Source organism: Somniosus microcephalus, chromosome 16, assembly GCF_052327205.1.
Source record: "Somniosus microcephalus isolate GS21.2 chromosome 16, FLI_Smic_1.0, whole genome shotgun sequence".
In the NCBI taxonomy this organism is placed as follows: domain Eukaryota; kingdom Metazoa; phylum Chordata; class Chondrichthyes; order Squaliformes; family Somniosidae; genus Somniosus; species Somniosus microcephalus.
In genome coordinates this window covers 33,849,575-33,866,593 of record NC_141002.1, presented here as the reverse complement: position 1 = coordinate 33,866,593, position 17,019 = coordinate 33,849,575, and the positions used below count along the sequence as shown (strand labels likewise).

At 47.8% G+C, this 17,019-nt stretch overlaps 1 protein-coding gene across 1 annotated transcript; it reads right to left on the bottom strand.

Moving 5' to 3' along the window:
• Nucleotides 1-12,030: 12,030 nt before the first annotated feature.
• On the bottom strand, nucleotides 12,031-16,750 carry fezf1 (FEZ family zinc finger 1). Its single transcript, XM_086008792.1, has 4 exons — nucleotides 15,231-16,750; nucleotides 14,925-15,059; nucleotides 13,180-13,312; nucleotides 12,031-12,796 (listed from the first exon to the last, which is right to left on the bottom strand). Exons 1-4 carry the CDS (start codon nucleotides 16,029-16,031, stop codon nucleotides 12,531-12,533), a joined length of 1,335 nt encoding a protein of 444 aa, XP_085864918.1. The 5' UTR covers nucleotides 16,032-16,750; the 3' UTR covers nucleotides 12,031-12,530.
• Nucleotides 16,751-17,019: the final 269 nt, after the last annotated feature.

The following is a 17,019-nucleotide window of genomic DNA, read 5'->3' as shown; positions in this document are numbered from 1 at the left end:
TATCTATAGCCTCTGTTATTTCGAGCTTTTCTTTCCCTATCAGGGCTTTTTGTACCTCTGCATGCACTGACCCCCATATCAGCTGGTCCACAAGCCTTTCCTCCATTTCCTTAAATGCACACTTGCTGGCTTCATTTCTCAGCCTTGTCAGGAAATTGTCAGCTGTTTCACCGGGTTCCTGTCTTAGACTCTGAAATTTGTATCTGTGTATACGGTGATTGGATTTAGGCTCTAGATGGTTGCTGAATTTCTCAAAGATTGTCGCAGGGTTTTCCTTTTCCTCTTCAGTCAAACTCCAGCTATTATACAAATCTAGACCTTTTTCTCCTGCCCACAACAGAATGTAACCAACCTTTTCTTCATTAGCAGTACCCTTCAGGAAGCTTTTGAATGTAAGGTCACACTTCTGTTTGAACTTGCGGAATGCCTCTACTATATCGTCGGCTTCCCAGTTCATGAGGGGTTGCATTTGCGCAGTCCGTGCAGCGGCAGCCGCCATCTTAGTTGCCCATACGATTCACGCTCAATCACCGCAGACACCGGCACTCACGATCAGCTCACATATTCACTTTTCGTCTTATTCGTAGTTCGTATGGCACACGTTGTACTCACTTATACCACTGCCACCATGTTGTGTCTCCTTGTGTTCTTATTTCTATGTAATACAGACACTTTTAACTCATTTTAGTTTACGACTTTCACTCAGTTGTATTCTTGCTTTTATGATGTTGTTGCCGCATGGTGCGGAGTGATACAAGATGTCCCACCTTGCACTGCGCACTGCCTTTCACAGTGTGCCACATAGCACTATAAATACACTAACCAAAGTAGTTCCATGTAACGATGTAATAATATAATGATGTAACACCCATCTACAAGTAATGACCACAGCTCTACCCACCCTCCACCTACAAGTAATGACCACAGCTCTACCCACCCTCCACCTACAAGTAATGACCACAGCTCTACCCACCCTCCACCTACAAGTAATGACCACAGCTCTACACCCCCCCTACAAGTAATGACCACAGCTCTACACCCCCCTACAAGTAATGACCACAGCTCTACACCCCCCCCTACAAGTAATGACCACAGCTCTACACCTCCCCCTACAAGTAATGACCACAGCTCTACCCACCCTCCACCTACAAGTAATGACCACAGCTCTACACCCCCCCTACAAGTAATGACCAGGGCTCCCCCCCCCCACCACCCCTCTACAAGTAATGACCAGGGCTCCCCCCCCCCACCCTCTACAATTAATGACCAGGGCTCCCCCCCCCCACCTCTACAATTAATGACCAGGGCTCCACCCCCCCACCTCTACAATTAATGACCAGGGCTTCCCCCCCCCCACCCTCTACAATTAATGACCAGGGCTCCCCCCCCCCACCTCTACAATTAATGACCAGGGCTCCCCCCCCTCTACAATTAATGACCAGGGCTCCCCCCCCACCCTCTACAAGTAATGACCAGGGCTCCCCCCCCCACTCCTCTACAAGTAATGACCAGGGCTCCCCCCCACCCCCCCCTCTACAAGTAATGACCAGGGCTCCCCCCCCCCACTCCTCTACAAGTAATGACCAGGGCTCCCCCCCCCACTCCTCTACAAGTAATGGCCAGGGCTCCCCCCCCCCTCTACAAGTAATGACCAGGGCTCCCCCCCCCCTCCACCCTCTACAAGTAATGACCAGGGCTCCCCCCCCCACTCCTCTACAATTAATGACCAGGGCCCCCCCCCCTCCACCCTCTACAAGTAATGACCAGGGCTCCCCCCACTCCTCTACAATTAATGACCAGGGCTCCCCCCCCTCCACCCTCTACAAGTAATGACCAGGGCTCCCCCCCCCACTCCTCTACAAGTAATGACCAGGGCTCCCCCCCCCCCACTCCTCTACAAGTAATGACCAGGGCTCCCCCCCCCACTCCTCTACAAGTAATGACCAGGGATCCCCCCCACCACCCTCTACAAGTAATGACCAGGGCTCCCCCCCCCACTCCTCTACAAGTAATAACCAGGGCTCCCCCCCCCCCACCCTCTACAATTAATGACCAGGGCTCCCCCCAGCCCCCTCCACAAGTAATGACCAGGGCTCCCGCCCCCCCCCCCCCCCACAATTAATGACCAGGGCTCTCCCCCCCCCCCACCCTCTACAATTAATGACCAGGGCTCTCCTCCCCCTCCACCCTCTACAATTAATGACCAGGGCTGGCCCCACTATTCAAAAAAGGTGGTGGAGAGAAAACGGGGAATTATAGACCGGTAAGCCTGACATCGGTAGTGGGGAAAATGCTAACGTCCATTATAAAAGATGTAATAGCAGAGCACTTGGTAAACAGTGACAGGATCGGACAAAGTCAACATGGATTTACAAAAGGTAAATTGTGCTTGACTAATCTACTGGAATTTTTTGAGGATGTAACTGGTAGAATAGATAAGGGAGAACCAGTGGATGTGGTGTATTTGGACTTTCAGAAGGCTTTCGATAAGGTCCCGCATAAGAGATTAGCGTGTAACGTTAAAGCACAAGGAATTGGGGGCAAGGTACTGACTTGGATAGAGAGCTGGTTGGCAGACAGGAAGCAAAGAGTTGGAATAAACGGGTCTTTTTCCAAGTGGCAGGCAGTGACTAGTGGGGTACCACAGGGATCGGTGCTAGGACCCCAGCTATTCACAATATATATTAATGATCTAGACGAGGGAACTAGATGTAATACCTCCAAGTTTGCAGATGACACAAAGCTGGGTGGGCGTGTGTGCTGTGAGGAGGATGCTGAGAAACTCCAGTATGATTTGGACAGGTTGGGTGATTGGGCAGATGCATGGCAGATGCAGTATAATGTGGATAAATGCAAGGTTATCCACTTTGGTGGCAAAAACAGGAAGGCAGATTATTATTTGAATGGCAATAGATTGGGAGAAGGGGAAGTGCAATGAGACCTGGGTGTCCTTGTGCACCAGTCACTGAAGGTAAGCATGCAGGTGCAGCAGGCGGTTAAGAAGGCAAATGGTATGTTGACCTTCGTAGCGAGAGGATTAGAGTACAGGAACAAGGATGTCTTGCTGCAGTTGTACAGGGCCTTGGTGAGACCACACCTTGAGTATTGTGTGCAGTTTTGGTCGCCTTATCTGAGGAAGGATGTTCTTGCCATGGAGGGAGTGCAGCGAAGATTGACCAGACTGATACCTGGGATGGCAGGAATGACGCATGAGGAGAGATTGGGTCGATTGGGCTTATACTCGCTGGAGTTTACAAGAATGAGAGGGGATCTCATTGAAACTTATAAAATTCTAACAGGACTAGACAGACTAGATGCAGGAAGGATGTTCCCGATGGCAGGGGAGTCCAGAACCAGGGGTCACAGTCTAAAGGTAAGGGGTAAGCCATTTAGGACAGAGGTGAGGAGGAATTTCTTCACCCAGAGAGTGGTGAACCTGTGGAATTCTCTACCACAGAAGGCAGTTGAGGCCAATTCATTAAATATATTCAAGAAGGAGTTAGATATATTTCTTACGGTTAAAGGGATCAAGGGATATGGGGAGAAGGCAGGGACAGGGTACTGAGTTTGGATGATCAGCCATGATCTCATTGAATGACAGAGCAGGCTCGAGGGGCCGAATGGCCTACTCCTGCTCCTATCTTCTATGTTTCTATGGCCTAGAAATTCGGTGGGCTGCGCCACCAGTTAGCGCCTAAAGAGGGCACTCAGTGGCTTTAGTGCCACTGGCCATGCCTCCCGCGATATTTAGCTGGGGTGCTAATGACGGCATTAGCCTGTTGCGCTGCGCCGCCACCGATGACGTCATCGGTGTGCACAGCACCCCGCTACCACCCCCGATCTCGATATTCGGTAGTGCCCGCCTCTGTAGCGCCGTTCGCAAATTGCGCCCGGTTCACGGGGCCTACCTGTGGCGGCAGTGGCGCAAATTAAGGTGGCGGTGCGGGGCGGCCATTTTTTCGGCGGCCGCCTGCCAGCACCTCCGTCCCCAGCCTCCTGATCGTCCCCCGCGGTAGTGCCGGCTGTTTTCCGAGAGCCCGGCACTTCTTGGTGCCGGGCTCTTTTGCCGGCACTCGCGATCTCCGATCGCGCTGGTGCAGGCCCCTCCCCCTTAAGAATGGGAGGAAGGCCTGCAGTACCACAGCGCGCCGTGCCGCAGCGTGCCGTGCCGCAGCGTGTGGCGCTGCGGCACGTTGCGCTGCAATATTCAGTTTCAGCGCCCTAAGAGGGACGCGGCATGCCTCGAGCCTCGCCCCGTGTCACTCTTGAGGCGTTCAAGTTGAATTTCCGGCGGTCGCAACTGCTCCAATCGCTGCGCTAATTCCGGCGCCCAGGCGAGCTTCGCGCCCCGTTTGCGTCTCCACCGAATTTCTCCCCCTATGTTTCTATACAACAACAACAACATGTATTTATATAGTGCCTTTAACATAGTAAAATGTCGTAAGGCGCTTCACAGGAGAGTTATCAAACACCATTTGATACTGAGCCCATAAGGAGATATTAGGACAGGTGACCAAAATCTTAGTCAAAGCGGTAGGTTTTAAGGTGTGTCTTAAAAGGAGGAGTTAAAAGTAGAGAGGTATAGGGAGGGAATTGCAGAGCTTAGGCCCTAGGCAGCTGAAGGCACAACCGCCAATGGTGGAGCGATGAAAATCAGGGATGTGCAAGAGGCCAGACTTGGAGGAAAGCAGAGTTCTTGGAGGATTGTAGGGGTGGAGGAGGTTACAGAGATAGGGAGGGGTGAGGCCATGGAGAGATTTGAAAACAATGATGAGAATTTTAAAATCAAGGCATTGTCGGACTAGGAGACAATGTAGGTCAGCGAGCACAGGGGAGATGGGCGAACGGCACTTGGTGCAAGTTAGGATATGGGCAGCAAAGTTTTGGATGAGGTCAAGTTTACGAAGGATGCACGGTGGGAGGCTGGCCAAGAGAGCCTTGGAATAGTCGAGTCTAGAGGTAACAAAGCATAGATAAGGGTTTCAGCAGCTGAAACAGGAGTGGAGATGAGCGACATTATGAATGTGAAAGTAGGCGGTCTTGGTGATGGAGAAGATATGGGGTCGGAAGCTCATCTCAGGGTCAATTTGAAGGCCAAGGTTGTGAACGGTCTGGTTCAGGCTCAGACAGTGGTCAGGGAGTGGGATGGAGTCGGTCGCTAGGGAATGGAGTTTGTGGTAGGGACCAAAGACAATGGCTTTGTTCTTCCCAATATTTAGTTGGAGAAAATTTCTGCTCATCCCGTACTGGAGATACTGAAGCCATTGTTTTCGGTCCCTGCCACAAACTCCATCCCCTAGCCATTGGTGTCATATTCGACCCTGAAATGAGCTTCTGACCACATATCTGCGCCATAACTAAGATCGCCTATTTCCACCTCCGTAACATCGCCTGTCTCCGCCCCTGCCTCAGCTCATCTGCTGCTGAAACTCTCATCCAAGCTTTTGTTACCTCTAGACTTGGCTATTCCAACACACTCCCAGCTGGCCTCCCACCTTCTACCCTACGTAAACTTGAGGTCATCCAAAACTCAGCTATCCATATCCTAACTCGCACCAAGTCCCATTCATCCATCACCCCTCTGCTCACTGACCAACATTGGCTCCCGGTTAAGCAACGCCTCAATTTTAAAATTCTCATCCTTGTTTTCAAATCCCTCCATGGTCTTGACCCTCCCTATCTCTGTAATCTCCTCCAGCCCTACAACCCCCACCCCCGCGATATCTGCACGCCACTAATTCTGTTCTCGAGCATCCCTGATTTCAATCACTCAATCATTGATGACCGTACCTTCAGCTGCCTAGGCCCTAAGCTCTGGAATTCCCACCCTAAACTTCTCCACCTCTCTTTCCTCCTTTAAGATGCTCCTTAAAACCTACCTCTTTGTCCAATCTTTTGATCGTCTGCCCTAATTTCTCCTTATTTGGCTCGATGTCAAATTTGGTTTTATGACACTCCTGTGAAGTACATTGGGATGTTTTACTATGTTAAAGACGCTATATAAATACAAGTTGTTGATGTTGGATGTTGGACAAGCACTGTGGCAAATCAGAGGCAGTGGAGGGGTCGAGAGAGGCGGGTGGTGGTGCGGTAGAACTGGGTGTCGTCAGAGTACATGTGGAACCTGACGTTGTGTTTTCGGATGATGTCGCCAAGGGGTAACATGTAGATGAGAAATAGGAGGGGGGTCAAGGAGGGATCCTGCAGTAATGACCAGGGCGGTTTCCCTGTCCCCCCCCCCCCCCGCCCGGCCACCTCCACTACAAGTAATGACCAGGGCTATCCCTCCCCTCCCCTCCTCCTCCTCACTCTGTTCATTTATGTGCAATTTGGAAATTAATCTTTTCGTGCTGACTACAAGCACAGGAAACAACCAATAAGATCATCGGGTGCAACAACATGGTAGCTTGTTTCCAAACATTAGAACTGGCATGCCACATTTCTATCAAACATGAGTGGGTCACTGCAGGCACCGACTGTCCAAAGCTCTCACATAGCTCCTGGCGATTGGTTCTTAAGTAGCACTGGAGGAATCATGGGAGGGGTATCATTCACAACCTCTGGGTATAGTTAGCGCACGGCCAATAGACCAGAGGGCAGGAAGACAATTGAGTGTTAAACACTTCTTTTTACAAAAGGACACAAAATTCCTTTTTTTAGGGAAAAATGCCCTTTCCTCAGCAGTGGCAGTGCTGCCCCCCATAAGCCCTGCACAAAGTTGCAGTAGCTGCTGCCTTTGAAAACAATGGTCCCATACCAAGTCCAGCAAAGGAAACCCTTGGCATTGATGTAGGCCCATCAATTTTGGTCATACATCCAAGTAGAGGGTTTCCTGTATCCACTTTACCAGTTGGCCATCTACCAGTGCTATTCCCTCAACATATAGAGCATTTAGTAGTCAGGCATATACATACAAGTGACAAACTCAACAGCCAAACATAATACATCCACAATCAGCAATGCACAACTGAATAATATTAATTCAATTTGAATATATTGTAGTTGGCCATTCTTTTGTTATGCAGAAAATAGGTTTTCTAAAAACCAGTTAAACTGTATCTCAGTGTTAACAGTCTCACTTCCGAGTCAATAGGTTATGGGTTCAAGTCCCACTCCAGAGACTTGAGCACATAATCTAGGCCGGCACTTCAATGTAGTACTGAGAGAGTGCAGGTGCCATCGACGCTCAGATGAGATGTTAACGCAAGGCCCTGTCTGCCTGCTCAGATGGACATAAAAAAATCCCATGGCACTATTCAAAGAAGAGCAGCGGAATTCTCCCAGCATCTTGGCCAATATTTATCCCTCAACCAACACCTAAACTAGATGATCTGGCCATTTATCTCATTGCTGTTTGGGGGAGCTTGCTGTGCGTAAATTGGCTGCCACATATCCTACATTACAACAGTGACTACACTTTTAAAAGTACTTCATTGTCTGTACAGTGCTTTGGAATGTCACGAGGTCATGAAAGGTGTTATATAAATGTAAGTCTTTCTTTCTTCAATAGTTTTAAACTATATGAAGAGCTTCTTTACCCAAAAGATTGTTAAAGATTTGGAGCAATTATGCCAAGTCAGCTATAGAGGCAGAAACATTGGGGTGCTCAGATGAAACTGGATGCTATAATGGGATAGTTGGGTCAGAGATGGACCCAATGGGTTTTTCTTTAACATAGACAAAAAAGACCATCTAATAATTCGTCTTCTGCCATCCTAGTAGCCACATGATACAATGATAATGGAGTTGTTAACTAATCATAGCAATCATTCTCTATCAATTAGTCCAATACAGGCCCAGACATGATAAGACGAAAAGCCCAGTGGTGGAGAGCTTTGGGAACAATAGGTCCAAAGTCACCGGTTCTTCCTAAGCATGCTGCACTTTCCACGTCATCTCTCAAATTACTCATATACTGTATCCCAAAATGTTTACTTTATGGTTACAAATCGAAAGACTGCGAGTGGTTTGTTTTCCTGTTGAAAACTAAATTGTGTTATTGGGAAATCTTCGTTACATTAATATTCACACCATTGGTATATTCGTGTAGAGAAGGAGAGGACTATGAAGATGCAATCTGTTGCTGTCCCTTTCAATTTCCAGTAGAGGGCGTTATCTGGATGGTTCTTCCAGACGCTTAATACCAACGCCCTACACAAGTTTAGATGGAATTATTCCTAGAATAAACGACAAAGATTTTATTTAAATTTTCATCCACATCACATAATTCCGGCAAGTTATATATTGATTGGAAATTCAAAAGGCCCCCCTCAAAAGTAAATCAGTTAACATCTTATTCATTTTATTAATAAATAGGATAAAATGTGCCTCTTTATCACAGTATTCTCATTTATCATTATTTAGGCTTTAGCCTATAGTCTTGTTGGTTCATGTGAGCATAGCGTGCAGGGTTATTGTGTGACCACTCCAAAAGGAAGGTGAACGATAACTGCCAGCTCACTCTGGGACAGTGAATGTCTATCACACCTCCTGCTCCAGGACGGTGTGTGTGTGTGTCTTTCCAGAAAGGGTCATTTACTTTTTTCCCCCACATACGTTTCATTTTCAATTATTTCAGAGCTTGTCATTGGCCCCAGTTTGGAATCTGACGGTGTAACACTTCTGCATATGGTAGATGTCACGTCTCCTTTCAGTTCCTCGAGCGAGTTTAAACAGATCAAAACTAGGTAAATGTTAATGTTAGCTATCAGGAGTCCATGGCCCGTCGAATGGGTCACAGCACAGTTCAAATCCCAAAGTAACAATCTGATCCCCCATTTTAAAATAATATACCCGCTGCAAATCGACTGCTGAGGATAACAGCACTTGGAGAGAGCCGGGTGGAGGGATAATCAAACATAGGGAGGTGATTCCTTTTCGATTAACTATGAATAAAAGCTTTTTTTCCCCAATTTCGATGACTACACACCAAATAAAATGCAATATTTCTGCACAAACGGACGATACGTTATTCTGCTACTTCCTTTTGTCTTGTTTTTTTTAATTGCCAGTGTCCACTCCAGCTCAATCACCTTTGGGGTAAAGTGAAGCTCAGGTACGGCTGGGTTTACACAGTGCCTGAGCTGATTTTACCTTTTGAAAAGAGAGAGAGTTCAGTCTGATTTTGGTGCATTAGATTTCACCTGGATTGCTGGGCGCATTTACCCAGCAGTTATTTTTAACAAAATGTTCGTAATGCTGTTTGAAATATAATGATATCTTGGCTATACGATGACTACTGGTGAGGTAGACTCATCTATATATACTTTTTTTTTCATCACAGCATCGAATCGCTTCTTAAGACGTGGTCAATGTTGCCAATATCCAGCACCTCATATACATGAAGTGTATTATTTGTAATTTAATTATTACATACACTTACGAACGGATAAAATGCATCCAAATAGGATCCGAATCAAACGCCTCTCGTGCACTGGCAGGAAAGGTAATAAGGAGACGGGTGAGCATTCCCACTCTCTCGTTATCATTCTTCGGTTTTCCAGTACAAATCAGACCCGCTCAAGGGCTGCTCTCCATCGGGAAGTAATAGGATTGAAGTTCTTTCAAATCATTTAACCACAGTAAAAAGCACAACATAACAGCTACCATTACTCGAATTTAAAAAGTCGGTGCAAATTTCCAAGCGAGAAGTTAAGTGAAGAGTATTTTCTGGACGTTTTCCTACACATTATATACATTTCAACGATCCAATGGAAAGTTATCCCCCTAGAGAAGAGGGCTGCTTGAATTTCGTGTCTCTGTCTGTGGGGAGTAAATTGTCAGCAGGAGCGATCTTATGCAGAGTGCGATTACCACGGGAAGAGTCGAGTGTTGGAGCCTCTATTTCAGTGGCCGCCTTCATCCAGGTTCGGTGACGGCGACATCCGAGCTTGTTTAGCAAGTTGGGCCCCGAGTTAATGAGCGTCTCTCCCTCTGTATGAAGTGGACGGAGGGAACAGCACGAATTTCATCGGAGTTGGAAATGATCATTCGCTGCTATAATGACACTCCGCCAGCTCTAGGCTCGGCGATAATTAGCCAGCAAATGCCATTTTCACTCCTGGACCACAGAATCACGGGAAGGACCCGTGCCTTCATAGGAAAATAAATAGTCACCGCCGACTTACAGTGCTTCCCATTTATATGGAAAGGAAACATTATAGTAATCCACAGTTAACTTTCTACCAGATGCGCCATGTCTACTAGCCTTCCCTTAGTTAATTCATTGCTTGCTATCTCACTCGTTTACCAACTTTGGTCATTTTTAACTATTGTTTAAACTCAAGTTCTTTTTATTCATATCTCTCTAAACTGAGCTGTCTAAAATGAATACCCGTGGAGAGAAAATCAGTTTCTATCGCTTTCTGCATTTATTACAGTGAACTGTCCTTTGATTAAATACCATTTCTTCTCAGCAATGCCTCCATTCGTCCCAGACACCAACCCGCTCTTTTCGTTCTCATCTCAAATCATTGTTGTAGAGATTTTAAAAAATATATATACTCGAACTTCTAATTATGATTAGATTGACTCGGAGTACCGAGAGGCTGATTTACGAGAACCTCCCGACGATGGGCTGTTTGAAGTATAGTCATGTTATAAAGACTCTGCCGCTCATCCAATTATCAACTCATTGAGGTCACAGGACACCGAACAAGACAGCTTCAGCTTCAGTATCACAGGGCACGGAAGAAGGCCATTCGGCCCCTCCTGCCTGTGCCGGCTCTGTGAAAGAGCCGCTCAATTAGTCCCACGCCCCCCTGCCCTTTCCCCATTGCCCTGCAATTTCCCCCAAATATGGTCAGCGTTGGGAACGTGTTTCGAGGTTTTGTGTGCATGGTCCTTTTCTGCTTAAGTAATTGCACAGAGGAAGATTTAATAGCAAATGTTGGCATCACATTAAAAAAGTCAATAAGAAATACTAGGATAGCACAGTCTGCATAACCAGGGTATACATATTGTAGCCACAGGGGCAAGCCAGTGAAGATTATTGCCTTTCCTGTGCCCTGTGTATCTCTGTTCGGGATCGGAGGGCCTGTTTATATATTGTTATCCTGTTTCTAATTGATCTTACAGCTGAATTTAGTTTTACATAAATCTCCTCCTGTTTGTGTTATTGACTCTAATTGGATAACTGGTTAAAATGAAGGAGATGCTCTCGACTCGCCTTAATAAATGCACACCGACGATCCTGTGCATTCATTTAGAAAAAAAAATCCCCCTTTCCTCCCGCCAAAAAATGTTTTCCGAAATGTTGTCTGCATGAAACTAATTTAAGTTGACGTCGTTTTCTCACCGATTCAAACGCGTTCAATCGAGTGTATTTTATCCACAGGACTAAGTAATTGCTCGTTATTATAGCTTCAAATCAGCCGCGTGCAGCCTGCACTTTGTTCATTACTCCCCTTAATTAATGTCATAACAGTTTGCATTTTAACAGGGGAAAGAGAGCATGCTGCAATTAATGTTGTTTAAAAAGGCTTTTAAATTCGAGCAGTCGAACCGAGTTCTGCAGCCCATACAAGAAAACACAGTGGAAGTGTCTCCTGATCTTTATAACATGGATTGATTCCATCTGGTCCGATCGCTTTCAAATATGTTCTAAACAGTTTCAGTTACTTACACCCGTCGGAGCAGCGGATTTCTCTTCCGCTGTTTAAACTGCATTGTTTTCGTTTTCTGTCACTAGAAGCACAAAGCAAGTTGTTTAAATTTGCAATATTGATTACAACGTGTAGGGAACTTGCAAAGGGATCATGTATTGCATTGCCTTCCTTAAAATACATTGTTAATAAATCATTATACTGTACATGGTATATAATAAGATAGTGAGACGTGTTTCTATGTGTAGAATTATATAGGTGATAGTGAGATGTGTGTATATAGAACAGTGAGCAGGTATATAATGATGAAATAGTGAGTAGATGTACAGAATTATTTCATTGTAAACCTCGACTCATTGACTCTTAAAATCACATTTTCCAAACATCCAAAATATCCCATTTTCCAAACATCCAAAATATCCCAATATCCGGAGAATTACAAGAATTTATTTGATCACCAGAACATACAACGGAGTCACGTCGCAACAATTTATCTTCCTGATATGGATGGGCATTTCTTAAAAACACGAAAATGAAGGAGCCGGGCTGCTTTTACATAGAGAGAGAGAGAGAGGGAATCAACCGAACAGCCAAATAGACCCAACTCCATTTCCAGCGTGGCTCCTGAGCGCTATATAATCTGTAATGAGATGAGAATGAGACGATCCAAACGGACGAAATCCATGCAGCAGGAAACGAATAGATCCAAATAAATACATTATACTCTTTTTTTTTTACATCTCCAAACCTGAGATGAAGCGAGTTTCCCCCACCCCCCCGAACTGTTTTTAGATAAAAGACCTGCAGTCCCAACAATCTCCGTGTATGAGTCTATATTCATTTTGTATATAATATAAATCTGCATGCAAACTGTACTTCGTAGTTGCGGGGTTTATATATAGCTATGTGTCTGTCGGTCTCGGCTGATTATTTCCGGGGCTGCTCCTCCATGGGGAAGTCTGCGGCTGACGACCGGGATCCCGGGCAGTTGTCGTGTAACTTCCTGACGTGTTTTTTCAGATCAAAGTTCCGGCAGAAGCCTTTGCCACAAGTGGAACAGGTGAAGGGCTTCTTGTCGTTGTGAGTGTGCATGTGGAACGTGAGGTTGTAGATCTGGTGAAAAGCTTTGTTGCAGATACTGCACTTAAACTGCTTCTCCCCGCTGTGAGTCAGTTTGTGGTTCTTGTAGTTACCTGGAAATAATCCATGACATGGATTTAAAGTTTGATAGAAGACACACAATAAAAAAAACCGCAGGTTGCCAACTATCAATTCTGGCCTGTATTCTGGACTGTGTGAGGATGAATAAATGCTTCATTAATAGTTTAAAAAATGAGCAGCTTTATCGAAATTGTCAATATTTCAGTATATTATTAAAAGAAGTCGAATGGTTTTATAGATGCGAATTAAGTTTTTAATAGACGTGTTATACAAGTGCTTTTTTAATTACTCGTTTTAAAACGTGGTGTTTATATATTATATATAGACAGTAACTCGTCCCCAGTGTTCTATCTCAGGTTTCGCTGCCTCTTGTTTACTGGGCGCAGATGTTTGGATATTTTTTCCCCAGTCCTACCTTTTTGGTGGAAACCTTTGCCACAGAACTCGCAGACAAAGGGTTTGTATCCGGCGTGTATTCTGGTGTGAGTGTTGAGTGTGGAACTCCTGTTAAACGCTTTGCCGCACTGGTTGCATTTATGAGGTTTTTCCTGGCAAGTGATGGAAAATGGAAATTCAGGAAATAGGCTCGGACATGAGCGGCAGAGAACAGCGGTCGGTTTTCAGAGCAGGGAAACATATGATCACTCTGTCACTGTTTCCTACTGTCCCAAAACCCGCAACAACCTGACGCGAGTTTCTCCGTTTTCCGGAATCAGCTGAAAACGGGCAGATGTCAACTACAAATCACCCCAGTACAGAGAAAGGTTATTAAAGTTAAACAGATGTAAAATGCCACATCAAGTACTCCAGAAATAATGGACCCACGGCCCCTGATAATTCCTCATATCACAAAGATCCAGTGCTGGTGTGGGACTGAATCACCGCAGGCCACTGCACTGCTCACCCGCGACATGGACAGAGAGAGAGAGGGGGAGGGCAGGCCGTCCCCGGGACAGAGAGAGGGGGGGGGGGGGAGAGGGGCAGGCCGTCCCCGGGACAGAGAGAGAGAGGGGGAGAGGGCAGGCCGTCCCCGGGACAGAGAGAGAGGGGGAGAGGGCAGGCCGTCCCCGGGACAGAGAGAGAGGGGGAGAGGGCAGGCCGTCCCCGGGACAGAGAGAGAGAGGGGGAGAGGGCAGGCCGTCCCCGGGACAGAGAGAGAGAGAGGGGGAGAGGGCAGGCCGTCCCCGGGACAGAGAGAGAGGGGGGGGGGAGAGGGCAGGCCGTCCCCGGGACAGAGAGAGAGAGAGAGGGGGAGAGGGCAGGCCGTCCCCGGGACAGAGAGAGGGGGGGGAGAGGGCAAGCTGTCCCCGGGACAGAGAGAGAGGGGGAGAGGGCAGGCCGTCCCCGGGACAGAGAGAGAGGGGGGAGAGGGCAGGCCGTCCCCGGGACAGAGAGAGAGGGGGAGAGGGCAGGCCGTCCCCGGGACAGAGTGAGAGAGGGGGAGAGGGCAGGCCGTCCCCGGGACAGAGGGAGGGGGGGGAGAGGGCAGGCCGTCCCCGGGACAGAGAGAGGGGGGGGGAAAGAGGGCAGGCCCTCCCGGGACAGAGAGAGAGGGGGGAGGGCGTCCCGGGACAGAGAGAGAGGGGGGAGAGCGTCCCGGGACAGAGAGAGAGGGGGAGAGGGCAGGCCGTCCCGGGACAGAGAGAGAGGGGGGAGGGCGTCCCGGGACAGAGAGAGAGGGGGGAGAGCGTCCCGGGACAGAGAGAGAGGGGGAGAGGGCAGGCCCTCCCGGGACAGAGAGAGAGGGGGAGAGGGCAGGCCCTCCCGGGACAGAGAGAGAGGGGGAGGGCATCCCGGGCCAGAGAGAGGGGTGGTCCATTTTATTTATAAGCCTCTCCTTTAATATTTATTTCACGGCGCAGTTCACATTATTTAACCATTGTACCATTAGTGGAGACTGAGAGGTTCCCCGTCACATTACACTGCAGACTTTATCACTCCAGTGTTATGCAGTGGGCTCCACTTCCTTTGCCATGTTTTGTCAAACCGGATCCTTGATGTATCCTCTAAGGTTATCAAACCCGTCTATAGACGACACCGCAAAGATATGAACGAAAGCACGGAACACTGCTCACATTGTGCCCTGTACACGTTTTACGGTGGCGGGGTGAACTCCTCACCTTGCAATTGGCGTTGATTTGAAGAACCGGAGGAACATACCTGGGTGTGGATGATCTTGTGTCGGCAGAGAGTGCTAGCCTGACGAAAGCCTTTGCCACAGACTTTGCAAACGAATGGTCTAGCTCCTGTGTGCACCGGCATGTGACGGGTTAAATTATAATGTGCGTTAAATACCTAAAAACACAAAATCAGGGGGGGGGGGAAACGAATTAGATTCCCAGGAACTGTCACACTTGCTGCTGGAGATCCCATTTCTATAAGGTTCTAAATCAAAATAGGAGACAGAGAACAAACAAGAGCTAGAATTGAGCAGAGAAACACGGAGAGGACGAGAAAGAAACTTGCCTTTCCACAAACTTCACAGGTGAACACCTTGGGTTTGCTGTTCGCCGAGTTGTTGCTGAGTTTGGTGGAATGTTTCAAGGCCAGTTTTTCCGAGAGAAACTGCGCGCTCTCTTTGACGTAGTGCTGAATCTGAGCCGGGGAGAGGTCTTTGAAAGCCGCCGGGTACTTCTCCGCCGAAGGCAGCAGCAGCTTGTTTTTGTCGGTGAGGAGCGCCTTCTGCTGGAGCCCGAGGGGGGAGCCCAGGAGGTAGGAAGCCATCGGATGCACGTTGAAGATGGTGGCGGCGGCCGGGGGAGGGCACGGGACATCGCTGCAGTTCAGGCAGCACAGAGCCCCCATGGCATGGAAGGACGACTGGTTGACCACCCGTGGCCGGATGAGTCTGTACTGCTCCAGCGGCGGAGAGAGGTTGGGCGGGTCCGCTTTGGATGGCAAGCCGCAGTTCACCAAGTGATCGCAGTCGTAGGAAGTCCCCAAGTGACTTTTGCGGTGCTCTGCGCCGGTCAGCCCAACTTTTGAGCTGCTTTCATAAGCCAAGGGCAGCAGTGGGATCATGCAGGGGACGGAAGAGTTCAGGTGGAACACGTGCTTCGGCTCGCCCTTGCCCACCGACCCTTGCAGTAAGTTTGGGTAGGGGACAGACTTTGGTTCTGGCGTTCTGGCCATAATTCGCTCGATGGAGAAAGCCAAGGGTTTGGAAGTGCTGATCATACCGTCTCCAGTATGTAGGCTCTCTCTCCCAGTAGAAGTGGCTCCCAGGATCTTATCTGCACGGTAGCGATGGGAGTAAGTGTTGTCCATATCTGTTTGTATGCTAAGGATCTACTTGCTCTTTTTGTGGTGTATGTGTGTGTTTTCGTAGACGCCCCTTTTCTCCTTGTTACAGATTTGGACGGAAATACAGACACAACATCAGCACACTGCAAGCTTATGGCAGCCTCTGTGGCCGTCAGCAACCATTCCTACCAGCCACTGCCCATTAAAAGGTGTTGTGCCAATAACGTTAGCTCCAAAGAACTTGCTCATGTTACCTTCTGGAGATGAGGAGATAAAGTCAATAATTCACTTGCAGCAGTCGGCAATGAAAGTTTTTATTTGTGTGTTTTGTCAGTGGGCTGGCGTTCAGTTGTGCTCGTCACTCGAGAGCCGACTCTCGCCCACCCGCCCAGGGACACAAGCGCCTCCTTATTCGCAATCTCTTCCTTCTGCCTGGCAGTTCGCGTCAAATCTGCAGAGCGGTTTCGGCTGTTGGGCGTTTGACTGACACCAGCGCCAATCATCGGAACAAGGTGGCGAACCAGTCAGTGGAGCCGAGCCGAGCATTACCTCGGCCCAACTCCTCGCACAAGCCCCGAGGAGTTTTCAAAGCCCCCGATTAATTTCTTCTGGTCATTTCTGACAGGAGTAAATGTCAGTCAATAACTCAATTTTGATTTGGATGAATCCACTTTTTTTAAAACAGGCTGTTGCTGCAGAACACTTGTTGACAAGAAATGCAATACACAATTATCTGACACCAAGTTCCAGGTATATTTGACACCTGAAAGCACAAATTACAAGCTAGAATTAACACGTGTCACTACTATGTAGATTTTCTTTTACAATCTTAAATACTTTTAGATTCTGTCAGATTACTCACTTGCTCGCGCATAAAGTCGAGAAGACTATTTCCTGGCCAATATCTATCCCCCAACCAACATCACTAAAACAGATTAGCTGCTCATTTATCTCATTGCTGTTTGTGGGAGCTTGCTGTGCGTAAATTGGCTGCCTTCCTACATTACAATAG